Consider the following 11,729-nt stretch of genomic DNA (forward strand, 5'->3'; position numbering starts at 1 on the left):
AGTGATTTCACTTAAATGGCAATGATAATTACCTATTAATTGTTATTTAAGTGAAATTACTGAACTTAAATATACAAGTTTGATAAAAATCATCATTAAAGAAGAAAATTTCAAATGGCATTTAGAGGCTTTTGCATCTGAACTCTTCAAATACTCCCTCTCAGCGCCTTTTGGACAAAAATGTCCCCATTGAAACCCATTAAAACTGCCATTTTTAATCCCCGGTTCAGTTAACTATAAAATTATGCAATCTTTGTTAAGAGGCTTTCATTCTTATGGCAAGGCTTCACAATTTTATATTTTGCTATTTTTTTATCAGATGTTGCCATTTTTTTTTTAAGTTTGGCCAATAAAACAAATATCGCTTTATTCCTGTTTTCTGGTTCGGCATACTACAGAGCCAACTGGATAAATTATGCAACAATATTTGTGTGGGTGTGTTGGTATGGATGTCAGAGTGTGGTTAGTATGTGTGTAATAAAAAAAAATGTGTGTGTGTGTGTGTGTGCGCATGTGTGTGTTTGTAATACTGAGAGAGAAAAACTGCAAATTCCAATCCAATCACTGTGAGCTCCAGTGGGGTTTTGCTGGCACCCAATGGGGAAAATATGTTACTACGCCCAAACAAACTGTTACCGAAAGCTCATTTTTTGAGATATCATCCTCAAATTTGGAACACAACCTATTTAGATTTATGGCTTTGATTTTTTTTGCAGTTTTGAGTTCAACCTGATTTAAAAATATATATATTTTATATAAAATATTTTTTTATAAATAATTTTCATAAACTTATACCTATACAACTTTTTTTTTGGATTTACTTAATATTATTTTTTTACTTCAGCAATAATCTGCAAAGGGTCTTCTTTAAAATGATACCAAACTTAAGTCTGTGCTCCAAAGCGTCACGTTTTTATGAGTTTTTTTGACATGGACATTTTTGTCCTCTTTTTACCTATGTGTAACTTTTTTAAATTGATACACAAGGGTTAAGTGCTATCAAAGTGTCTGGCGTGCCAGAGCGATTGAGTGCACGCACTGAGACGAGAGAGGTATATGCATCAACTCGTCTTAAGGGAATAACATAGTTTAATATGAAAAACGGTGGAGTATCCCTTTAAGCCCTGTGAGAAGGAATGAAACCTGCAACCTGTCAGCAAAAAGGAATATTCTGCATCAGAATTAAAGGGATAGTTCACCCAAAAATGAAAATTCTGTCATTAAATTACTTACTCTCGCTTGATGCGCGAGAACAAACCTCATTGGTTCTTGCTGAAGCTCAAACGTGATGCGTAACAGGAGAATAAACCTCATTGGTTCTTCTTGCATGTCAAGAAATCTCGCAGATTTCACCAAAAAAGATCTTTATTAATGTTATGAAGATGAACTAAAGTATTATGGATTTGGAACGACATGAGGGTGAGAAATTAATGACAGAATTTCCATTTTTGGGTGAACTATCCCTTTAAGTAAAAAAAAGGTTCTGTAAAGTAAATTAGCACAGACGTTAATTGGTCAGTTGTGGACTGAAGATGTTTATTTGGTGTACATTGAAAATCGAAAATTGGCAAACAAAACCTGATGACCTCGAACAAAGTTTAAAATGAGTCCAGGCAATCTGGCTGATCTTCAGTTTTCTAAAAAAAAGAGAAATCTTGCTCTGCAGACGCAAACACGTTACAACAAACTAAGACCTCAAACGTCATTCTGTAGTGTAGGAAAACAATTCCAAAAGTGTTTCAAATATGTTAAGAAAGAAAAAAAGACTACATATTGTAAATACTCGGGCAGTAAAAAGTAGATACACAGCATTTTGTGTTAAAATAAGAATATCTGACAAAATATACTTTGTTTACAAAACTTCGATACGCGAGACTACACTTAAAGCATCTGTTAAATGATGTGTTTATATATTATCATACATGTCCATATTGCACGAGAATCGTCGGAAAACTTGGTCCTCCACTTGGCACAGACGGAGAAGTTGTAAGTAAATCTGGTCTGTCTCAACGGGGAGTTGAAGTCAAATATTAAATAGAAATCATACAAGCATCTTAGAGTACATGTAAAAATTAATAACATATAATACTTGGTTTGATCTCCCTCTCTTTCTTTCTCTCTCTCTCCTTTTTGTTCCGTCCAACCCTCTCCGTGCTTTTCCCATCGTCATTTTACTGGTCCTTTGACTCATACAACAGTTTGGCAGCCTAGACAAGCAAGGAACAGCAAACATAATATTACTATAATATAGAGGAGTCGTGAAGTTCAGAAAACACAGTATCATAGTAACAACTATGGCTGGATGAAATTGTGGTGCTTAACATGGTGGCTTTATAATTGGAAATCCAGCTATGATCACATTTTACGGAGTTAAAACATATAATTAAATATATAATATAAAACATAAGTATGACAATGAGATTTTGTTCCCATTCTAATAGAATAAACCTAAAGCTTGCCTTATGGAGTACTTAATGATTTTGCAAGTAATATAAAATTAAACAAAATTGTGATTCCCATTATCATTTCAAAAGCACCTCTTATTTAGGCTTTGTTTTAAAAAAAAAGTTTGATTCACTTTCTTAAATCAGTTCTGTCCCTTTCAAATAATTGATTAAAAACTATTTCCATCACCACTGGACTCTATGTGTGGCAATAAAAAAATAAATATTAAAATAATATTTATAAATAATGTGTAATATACAATATATGCGTGTATAGTATGTATATACAGTATACACACAGACATGCATGTGTGCGCACACACACACACTCACACATACATATACAGACATATATTATGTAAAGTCAAATGTTTAGATTAGAGTTATAAATATAATTTATTAAATACTGTAAAAAAAAAAAATACATATATGTATATATATATATAGTTTTTTTTCTTCTTGCATCAAACATTTTTAATCCAATTGGAAAAAACTATTTATAAATAAATAAAATAAATGATTATTATTATTTTTTTTAAATTTACAGTGTATACTTTCACTCACACCTACTTTGTGCATAGCTACAAGCCAGGCAGATGCGGCGCGCTTGTCATCAGCAGTGTCCATGTAGAGATCCTGGAGGTTCTGAGATCCTGGTGGCTTGTACTGAAGCACCATGCCATTGGCACGGAGAGAACCCCCTAAAACAGGTCAAAGGTCAGTGGTGGTATTCGACACAATCCTTTGTCAAGGCAACTTTCAGAGTTTGCCATGACAAATGTTCCTCATGTAGTTAATCGTTGTAATTTGTACATGCACAAATTAGATTTGCGACTCGCATAATACGACAGCCAAATGGTGCTGAAGTCTGAGGGACTATCACAGCGTCACAATAAACATGCAGTTGCAGCCTTTCATGAGACTGCCTTGCTTTGACATCGAGGTCAAAGGAAATGAGTGCATGCAAGGTTACTTATATCATATGACGGTAACAACAAGGAAAACACACTAAATGGCACAAATTTTAGACAAGGGGAAAATAAAATGGACAGCAAGGAGAGATAGAGGGACGCTGACCTTCAGATATTTGATTGTCCAGCAAGCTCGTGTACGAGCATATATCTTTCTCTTAATGCAGAGAACAAGGAAGTTAAAGAAAAGAAGAGAACGTTAAAAGGAAAGAAATATAAATATAAACCAACAGAAAAGATTTAGGTATGCATCACACAGCAAGTAGATGTACATAAATTGGCCCCAACAAGTATTTGGACATGCAAGTCATGCTTTAAATGTTTAACGAACTAAAGCGCATGGTCCCTTTTTCACTACATCGTTACGTACACAAAAACAATCTTTTACATTGTAATCCATTCATTTTTAATATTTGGTTAGTTCGTTGTGGATCGGCCTATAGGCACACATTACTAAGGCGTTCTTTAAATAACAAAAGAAATATTGCGCCACCATAGTTTATTGAGGATAACTATTAAGTTTACCTTGACTTATTGTTTAGCAATGAAACTAATTTTTAAGTTGCTATTTAAATAAACTAATACTTATTCATCAAGGATGCATTAAATTGATCAAAAGATAACAAAGACATTTTAAATGTTATAAAAGATTTTCTATATGAATTACATCCTTTTGAATGTTCTATTCATCAAATCTTGGGAAAAAAAAAGTAGCACGCTTTCCAAAAGATATTAATGGTGCAGTAAGCGATTTCTGAGAAATGCTGTTGAAATTTTAAATAAACGCCTAATCGAACAATTTTGTGAATATTTAAAAGATGTCTGTTCTGTGTGTGTGTACTGAAAATGTTGTGTTTATAAGCTGTGTAAATAAAAAAAAACTAATTTCATTGGACCGATCCACGGAACAGCACAACACACCTGTAGCCAATCATCAGTAGGGGGCGTGTCCGCTCATGATGGGGGAGGAGAGAGAGAGAGCAAGCAGGACATTTGTAGAAAGACTGTAGAAAGGAGAGATGGCTTATATATTATCAAGAGGAAAGGTCAGAGGAATATAACGGGAGAAAGACGGGTTACGATCAGGCAATAGTTAGGACCCGTGTTAATACTGGAGAAACTTTCCAGCACTGGAAAGACATTAGAGAGCAAGAAGCCCTGAAAAAGGAGAGACATTACGGAGAGAACAAGAAGTTGGTGTTGTTTTTGCTCTATACGCGAGTGACATTGGTTTGCTGTTTCACAGAACCAAAATACGCTTGTTTTATACAACAGTTAGTTCTGGTTCTTGAATCTGATTGGCTGAGAGCCTTTTCAAGTGAGAATGTAGTTATTTAGACCTCAAATATGCAACTTGTATATAAATCTAGCTCTTATTTGACCATTTGTTTAAAAAATTTCGGAGATGTGAGCTCCAGATATATACATTTATATTAGCACGGCTGCACTGTAAAAAATATTTTCAAGATTTTTTATCACAACATATTTTCTTTTGTCAAATCAACTTTATAATAATTTATTTAGTTGATATAACTTATTATTTTGAGTTTCTGATGGTTAAATTAATCTACTTCATTGTATTAACTCACTTTTTCCAGTTCAATCAACTTAATATTTTAAGGCAACCCTGGTTACTTACTTTTTTTTAAGTTAAACCAACAATATTTTAATATTTTTTTTACAGTGTAGTAATCACATTTTTTCTTCTGTCAAATCAACTTAAATAATTTATTTAGTTCAGATAACATATCATTTTGAGTTTCTGATGGTTAAATTAATCTCCTTCATTGTATTAACTCACTTTTTCCAGTTCAATGAACTTAAAATTAAGGCAACCAGGTTACTTACTTTAAGTTAAACCATCAATATTTTTAGTGTTTAATTCAGCCGTAGGCAATCACAGCCATGATATAGAGCTCATGTATATCGTGTGATATTGCTCATGTATGCTGTTGTGATTCATCCACACTTGTGCGAGCTGTCTGACGTGCCAGCTGTTAATGGTTGCCTATGTTGCATAGAGTGTTTGTTTGGGTGTCGATTTCAAATATTAGTGTTTCTCAGAAATTGCTTACTACACCTTTAAGCAGCACAACTGTTCTCAACATTGACAATAATCAGAAATGTTTCTTGAGAAGCAAATCAACATATTAGAATGATTTCTGAAGGATCATGTGACACTGAAGAGTGTCACAAAATAAAATACATTATAAATATACAAGTTATTTTAAATTGTAATAATATTTCACAACATTACAATATTTGACTGCATTTTTCACATAAATGCACCTTGGTGAGCAAGGGGATTTTTTTTTAAAAAAACATTAAAAATAAATTATACCGAACCCAAACCTTCCATGTGGATATAATGTAATGTAACGCAACTTTTTAGAGAGGGTTTTAGCATCCTCAAATGCTGTACTCAATGTTAGCAAATGTGCCAAGATCACAAAACGTTGCTCTTCTTCACAGTCATTGCATTTACCTAGTATCTACTCACAAAAATCAATAATGTTTATATTGCTCTGACGGTTTTCTCCTCAAAGCCTCACCTCCCGGAGTCGAGCCCTCAGTCAACACCTGCATACTGGAAATGCGAGACAGCTCCACCTCAAAATGACTGTCACCGTCTAGGAAGAGATATCTAAAAGAGCAATGAAAGACACACTTTAAAGGGATAGTTCACCCAAAAAATTAAAATTCTGTCTTCACCTTCAAGTTGTTACAAACGTGTCTACATTTCTTTGTGCAGCAGAACACAAAGGAAGATATTTGAAAGAATGTTTGTAACCAACTATCTCTCGCCCCCCATTGACTACAATAGTATTTTTTTCCCCCAAATATGCTATTTAATGGGGGGCGAGATCTGCTTGGTTACAAACATTCTTTCAAATATCTTCCTTTGTGTAAAGAAGAACAAAAAAAGGTTTGTAACAACTTATTATGACAGTAAATTATGAGTTAATTATGAGTAAATTATGACAGAATTTCCATTTTTGCATGAACTATCCCTTTAAGATATGCTAAAGAAGTCAATTTATGAGTGCCTACACGCATACCTGTGATTATTGGACAAGCGGCAGACCATGGTCTCCGATTTCTCCGAGGAACCCACTCTGACCCCGAAGGTTCCTCCTACAATGCAAGAAAAAGGCTGTAAGGTTGTCAGTGTAAATACTTATTGGTGTATTTGACAACATTTTCCATATAAATTTAAGATCTCAGTATTTACAGTACCAAAAGTCCAAGTAGCCATTTTCTTTAGTCACACTGCAACAATAAACACCTTCAAACATGAGTGTTTTCAGATTCAAAACAGACTGTTAGACTTGCATTAGGAGACGGCTCGAAAGTCAGTTACATCCAGATTCAAAAATTGGTGCTGTACAGTAGCATTCAAAAAGTTTGGGGTCTGTAAAGATTTTGAACAAACATAGGAGAAGTCCCTAGGCTGCATTTATACAAAAATACACTCAAAACAGTAATATTGTAAAAGAATATTACAATTTTAAAAAGTCATTTCAAATTTTGAAAATTGCAAAGCTGAATTTTCAGCATCAAGGCAGGGTAGGCTAAAACTATTTTCCCAAACTTGTTTAAACTGTCTTTATATACCAATGCATATCTAAAATGTAAGTACTCTGAAAAGGAGAGTATAAAAATCGAGTGTCTGTAGCCCAGAAGAGAGGGGGTGGGAGTTTCTCTGTTGGATACGTTCAAAATCTCAAATTTACGTATCCTGCCTTTATACGTCACATGATCCTTCAGAAATCATTCTAGTAAGTGGTTTTGATGCTCAATAAACATTTCTTATTATTATCTTTCATATTAATATTACTTAATATTTTTTGTGGGATTCCATCCCTGCTGAATAAAAGTATCTATTCCTTTTAAAAGAAAATTTGTAATGATCCCAAACTTTTGAACGAGTGCTATTGAAGAAACATTTTAGAAAAGCACCGATATTAAAATTCTAGCTGATACTGGTAAGCGGATTATTTTCAGGTTGAATAAATCAACCGTTTCAACCGTGGAACTAGCTGTTTTATAAATTAAACAAAGCAGCAGCTTTGCAGAAAACAGTGATGTCATCATTCACATTCAGCTAAGTTGAGTTCTCATCTAACAGTGTCAGTGTGGTCAAAACAGTAATATTGCTGAATATTAATATTTAACAATGTCGCCTAATTATTTTTAAACATAAACTTTAAGTCCGTTTTAAATGAAAGCAAAGGTGATTCAAATGTTAAAATAGGCCATCTGAGCATGCAAATTTACAAATTGAATATAGGTTCGGCCTATGCACTGATCCCTAGTTGTGTGATCGCAGAACTGTGTATTTTACCTGATTCCATCAGTACAGTCTTTGCCAAACACACACACTCAAGCAAACGCAGAGTAGCTAAATTCTATTTCCAGCAGCAGTTAAGTTGAGTCAGGTAAAGGATTACTCATTAAGTCAGTGCTGAAGTAAGCTACAGTAGTTATGTAACATACATGCGCTCTCCATGGTCTATAATAGCAACATCGTAAACTTTGAACAGCGAGTCTATGAATGCAAAAGTAGGAATAATCGTGTCAGTGGTCTGAAGCTAAAAGCATTCGAGTGTGTGTTTGTTCAACCCACCGGCAGTGAGCACTTTAAGCTGTTTGTCGTAAAACTCCACCTCTTTCTGTGAAATGAGGCTGCACTCCGCACACTGCCTCACCGGATCCACAAAACACATCCTGGGCAGAGACACTTTCTGACTGCAGCATTTATCGCAGAAACACCGACCGCAGCGCCGGCAGTGATGCTGACATACAAAGAGCATACACGCATTGCTTTAATAAATAAACACAACAACAACAAAATAGTACAGCAAATTATATATATATATATATATATATATATAAATATATATATATATATATATATACACACACTATAGTGTAGCTATTTGAAATATACACTGCCATTCAAAAGTTTGAGATCAGTAAGATTTTTTTTAAATGTTTAAAATAAGTTTCTTATGCTCACCAAGGCTGTATTTATTTGAAAATAACAAACAAATATATATATATATATATATATATATTATTTTATTTATTTATTTTTTTAATCAAACCTCTGATTAAATAATCAGGTCTCTTATGATCACCAAGGCTGCATTTATTCGATTAAAAATTTTAAAAATAATAATATAATATAAAATAATATTTCCAAAATATTATAGGTTTTTTTTATATTTTTAATCAAATAAATGCAGCCTTGGTGATCATAAGAGACCTGATTATTCAATAAAAATAATTGTTGACAAAAAAAATGGCTGTGTACATGCACACATGCTATGGTAAGTGTTATAACCAAAACCATGGTGTGAGTAATTTTATATCAACAGTATATTATAATATAGTTATTTGTTTAATTTCAGGGGAAGGAGTTTTTTTTTTTTTTTTTTTTTTTTTTTTTTAAAGGATGTGAAATAAAAGATTTTATATATATATATATATATATATATATATATATATATATATATATATAACATATTTTTTAATTTACATAAAAGTGTTCTGTTAGGGCTTAAAATTCTATACTATCACATAACCACAAAGACAGAGATATAAACACACTAAAAGAACAGTCGATAACAGGAAAGCAAAAAGAAAAGAAAGGGGGGAAACAGGAAGGGAAACTAGCAATTACATACTATTGCAAAACTAAACACAAAGACACTTAAGGACAAATCAAACTGAAAGGAAGACACTCATAAAGGCTGTCTCTATAAGGAACAATACAGCAACTACCATTGTCCTCTCTATGAATCTTCATAACTCTGTACGAAATTACTCGTAACACAAGATGAGTCCACATGCTTACCTTCCTGGTGATGAAGTCAAACTTAGCATCACACTGCATACATCTGGGGCACTAAGAGAGGACACAAATGAAACATGAATTTCTAAAGGCTCTTTATTAAACCACAGACATAGAGAAGAACAGGCACCTGTATGACTCTATGTGCTGCAAGAGTCCATGGCATTTCATTAGGAAAGTGTAGCAGAAACACCCTAGAGATTAAGCTGAATTTAGTTCTCATATCTTGGCGTAGCAGCAATACAATCAAGGCCAAAACCTTTAAGGCAAAATACACAGGGATTTAAGGTAATGTTATCTGACAGCGGCCACAGTAAACCAGAAGCAGCCTGTTTGAATCTAATAAAACAGTTCAGTTCTGACCACAGTTTCATGTCTTGCACTTAAAGGGATAGTTCACCCAAAATGACATTTCTGTCATGAATTATTCGCCCTCATGTCGTTCCAAACCCGTAAGACTTTCATTCACCTTTGGAACACAAATAAAGATCTTATTGATGAAATCGGAGAGATTTCTGTCCCTCCACTGCCAGCTACGCAATTCGATGCTTCAAAAAGATAATAAAGAGATCGTAAATCTAATCCAAATGAATGGAGCAGTTTAGTCCAAATTTTCTGAAGAGACTTGTCGCTTTATATGATGAACAAACAGATTGAAATGAGGCTTTTATGAAGCTCAACCGAACCTGCTTGACGCTCATTGGTTCTTGCTGAAGCTCAAACATGCTGCGTAACACGAGAATGAACCTCATTGGTTCTTGAACATCAAGTGAACATGCTTGAGCTTTCGTTTACCACAACTGATGTGTGAGCTGATGAATGTGTATATGTAAATAAAAGCTTAAATTCAATCTGTTCATCATATAAAGCGATCTTTTCTCTTAAAAAATCTGGACAAAACTACTCAATTCATGTGGATTTGTTTTACGGGTCTTACGGGTTTGGGACATGAGGGTGAGTAATTAATGACAGAACTGTAATTTTTGGGTGAACTATCCCTTTAATACATAATCCTACAAATAAAGCCCTAAATATCATGAGCTCAGCTATATCATTTAAACATGCTTATATAATATGTACGGTTTCGACAATATCCTACTCCTCCCAAAATCAAATAATTTTAAGTCTATTAGTTCACTGTATTGTAAACCACCATTCCTGTCAGCGGGCAAAGTATGCAGGGAATTTCTTGGACAGTTATGTCTTCCTTTACATTTAATGCGAGAATAACACGAAGTGTGCCGTCCAGATATAAGATTATGCAGTTTATGTATACCTCAGCATAATATAATGAATGGGCGTGGCTAATCATATGACAGTCTCTTGCTTTTCCGTCACACACGAATCATTAAAGAAAGTTTGTTCATGGCACATACCCCAAAAATCAATCAATAACACATACGAGTTGTTTTCCAGTGTTTTTGTCCACATTCATGGATGTTCGTCGCTCGCATACACACTCTAAAGCAGAGAGATGCATTGATTTCCATGCATCTGAGATTATGTCTGTTTTGATCAAAGACTACTCATCTTTTTTCTTTGTAACACCATCTGGGAAATTTGCTAAATACTTCCAACTGGCTCTTGTTGCCTTGAGGAGCAAACAACGCCCAAAGACAGAGACAGACCGACCAACCACCACAGGTTCAGCATCATCTTCATCTGTGAACAAGATTCATTACCTCTTTATCCGGAACCCACTGCGGCTCATCCAGGGAAAATGGACTGTTGAAAGCGCCGTTTTCCGGTACCATGCGGAGTCCGCTCGGGCTCCGGACCAGCTTTTTGCCGTCAGGCACCGCGGACATGTTTGTGTTTATGAGTGCGCAGCTGCTGTTGAGAAGAACACCACAGACATCAGCGGCAGCACAAGACTCACACAGGCACACCTTCAGCATAAGAGTCCTTCCTTAAACCATTATATTAGTGTATTGTGAAGTATTTGGACACCTAGGGCACCATTAAAATATGAATTCCAAAGTTTTACAGCCAATTGAAAATTAAGCAATTACAAATTGCAAATATTTAATTTTAAACGAGCCTTTAAAAATATTTAAAAATAATAATGATCTCGGCAACTTTGATTTACAGATTTTAAAATAAGAGTCCTTTTGGATTTTATTATTATTATTATTTTACTGCTACTACTGTTACAAATGTTAGTCATTGCACTACCTTAAATGTTCAAATTTTCCCAAATCCTCACAGTGTAAGTATTGTCTAACCATAGAGTAGACTGTACAAAATTGTGGGCACTGACTGAACCCCTACTGCACTTTTCACTAGGGCACAATTAAAATTCATGCATTTCCAAGAATTCCTGTCAATTGCAAAACTAAAATAAACCAATACTTAATGCAAATGTTTTGTTTGAAGCAAGCCTTTAATTATTATTATTAATAATAATAATAATCTAGTCTATGATTTACAGAAAGTGCAAAAGTATGAGTCTTTGAT

General features: G+C 34.2%; 1 protein-coding gene across 2 annotated transcripts; it reads right to left on the minus strand.

Annotated features, from left to right (window-relative positions):
• Positions 1-1,515: 1,515 nt before the first annotated feature.
• zfyve21 (zinc finger, FYVE domain containing 21) lies at positions 1,516-11,213 on the minus strand. 2 transcript variants are annotated; one of them, XM_039653934.2, is made up of 8 exons: positions 10,955-11,213; positions 9,276-9,326; positions 8,043-8,211; positions 6,475-6,550; positions 5,968-6,059; positions 3,522-3,572; positions 3,015-3,145; positions 1,516-2,207 (listed from the first exon to the last, which is right to left on the minus strand). In XM_039653934.2, exons 1-8 carry the CDS (start codon positions 11,168-11,170, stop codon positions 2,172-2,174), a joined length of 822 nt encoding a protein of 273 aa, XP_039509868.2. In that variant the 5' UTR covers positions 11,171-11,213; the 3' UTR covers positions 1,516-2,171. The 2 variants fall into 2 exon arrangements, with proteins under 2 accessions (XP_039509868.2, XP_039509869.2); XM_039653935.2 differs by lacking the exon at positions 3,522-3,572 and having other exon boundaries at positions 10,955-11,105.
• Between the last annotated feature and the right edge of the window lie 516 nt (positions 11,214-11,729).

The sequence above is a fragment of the Pimephales promelas genome, chromosome 11 (assembly GCF_988280905.1).
Source record: "Pimephales promelas chromosome 11, fPimPro1.hap1.1, whole genome shotgun sequence".
NCBI lineage: Eukaryota > Metazoa > Chordata > Actinopteri > Cypriniformes > Leuciscidae > Pimephales > Pimephales promelas.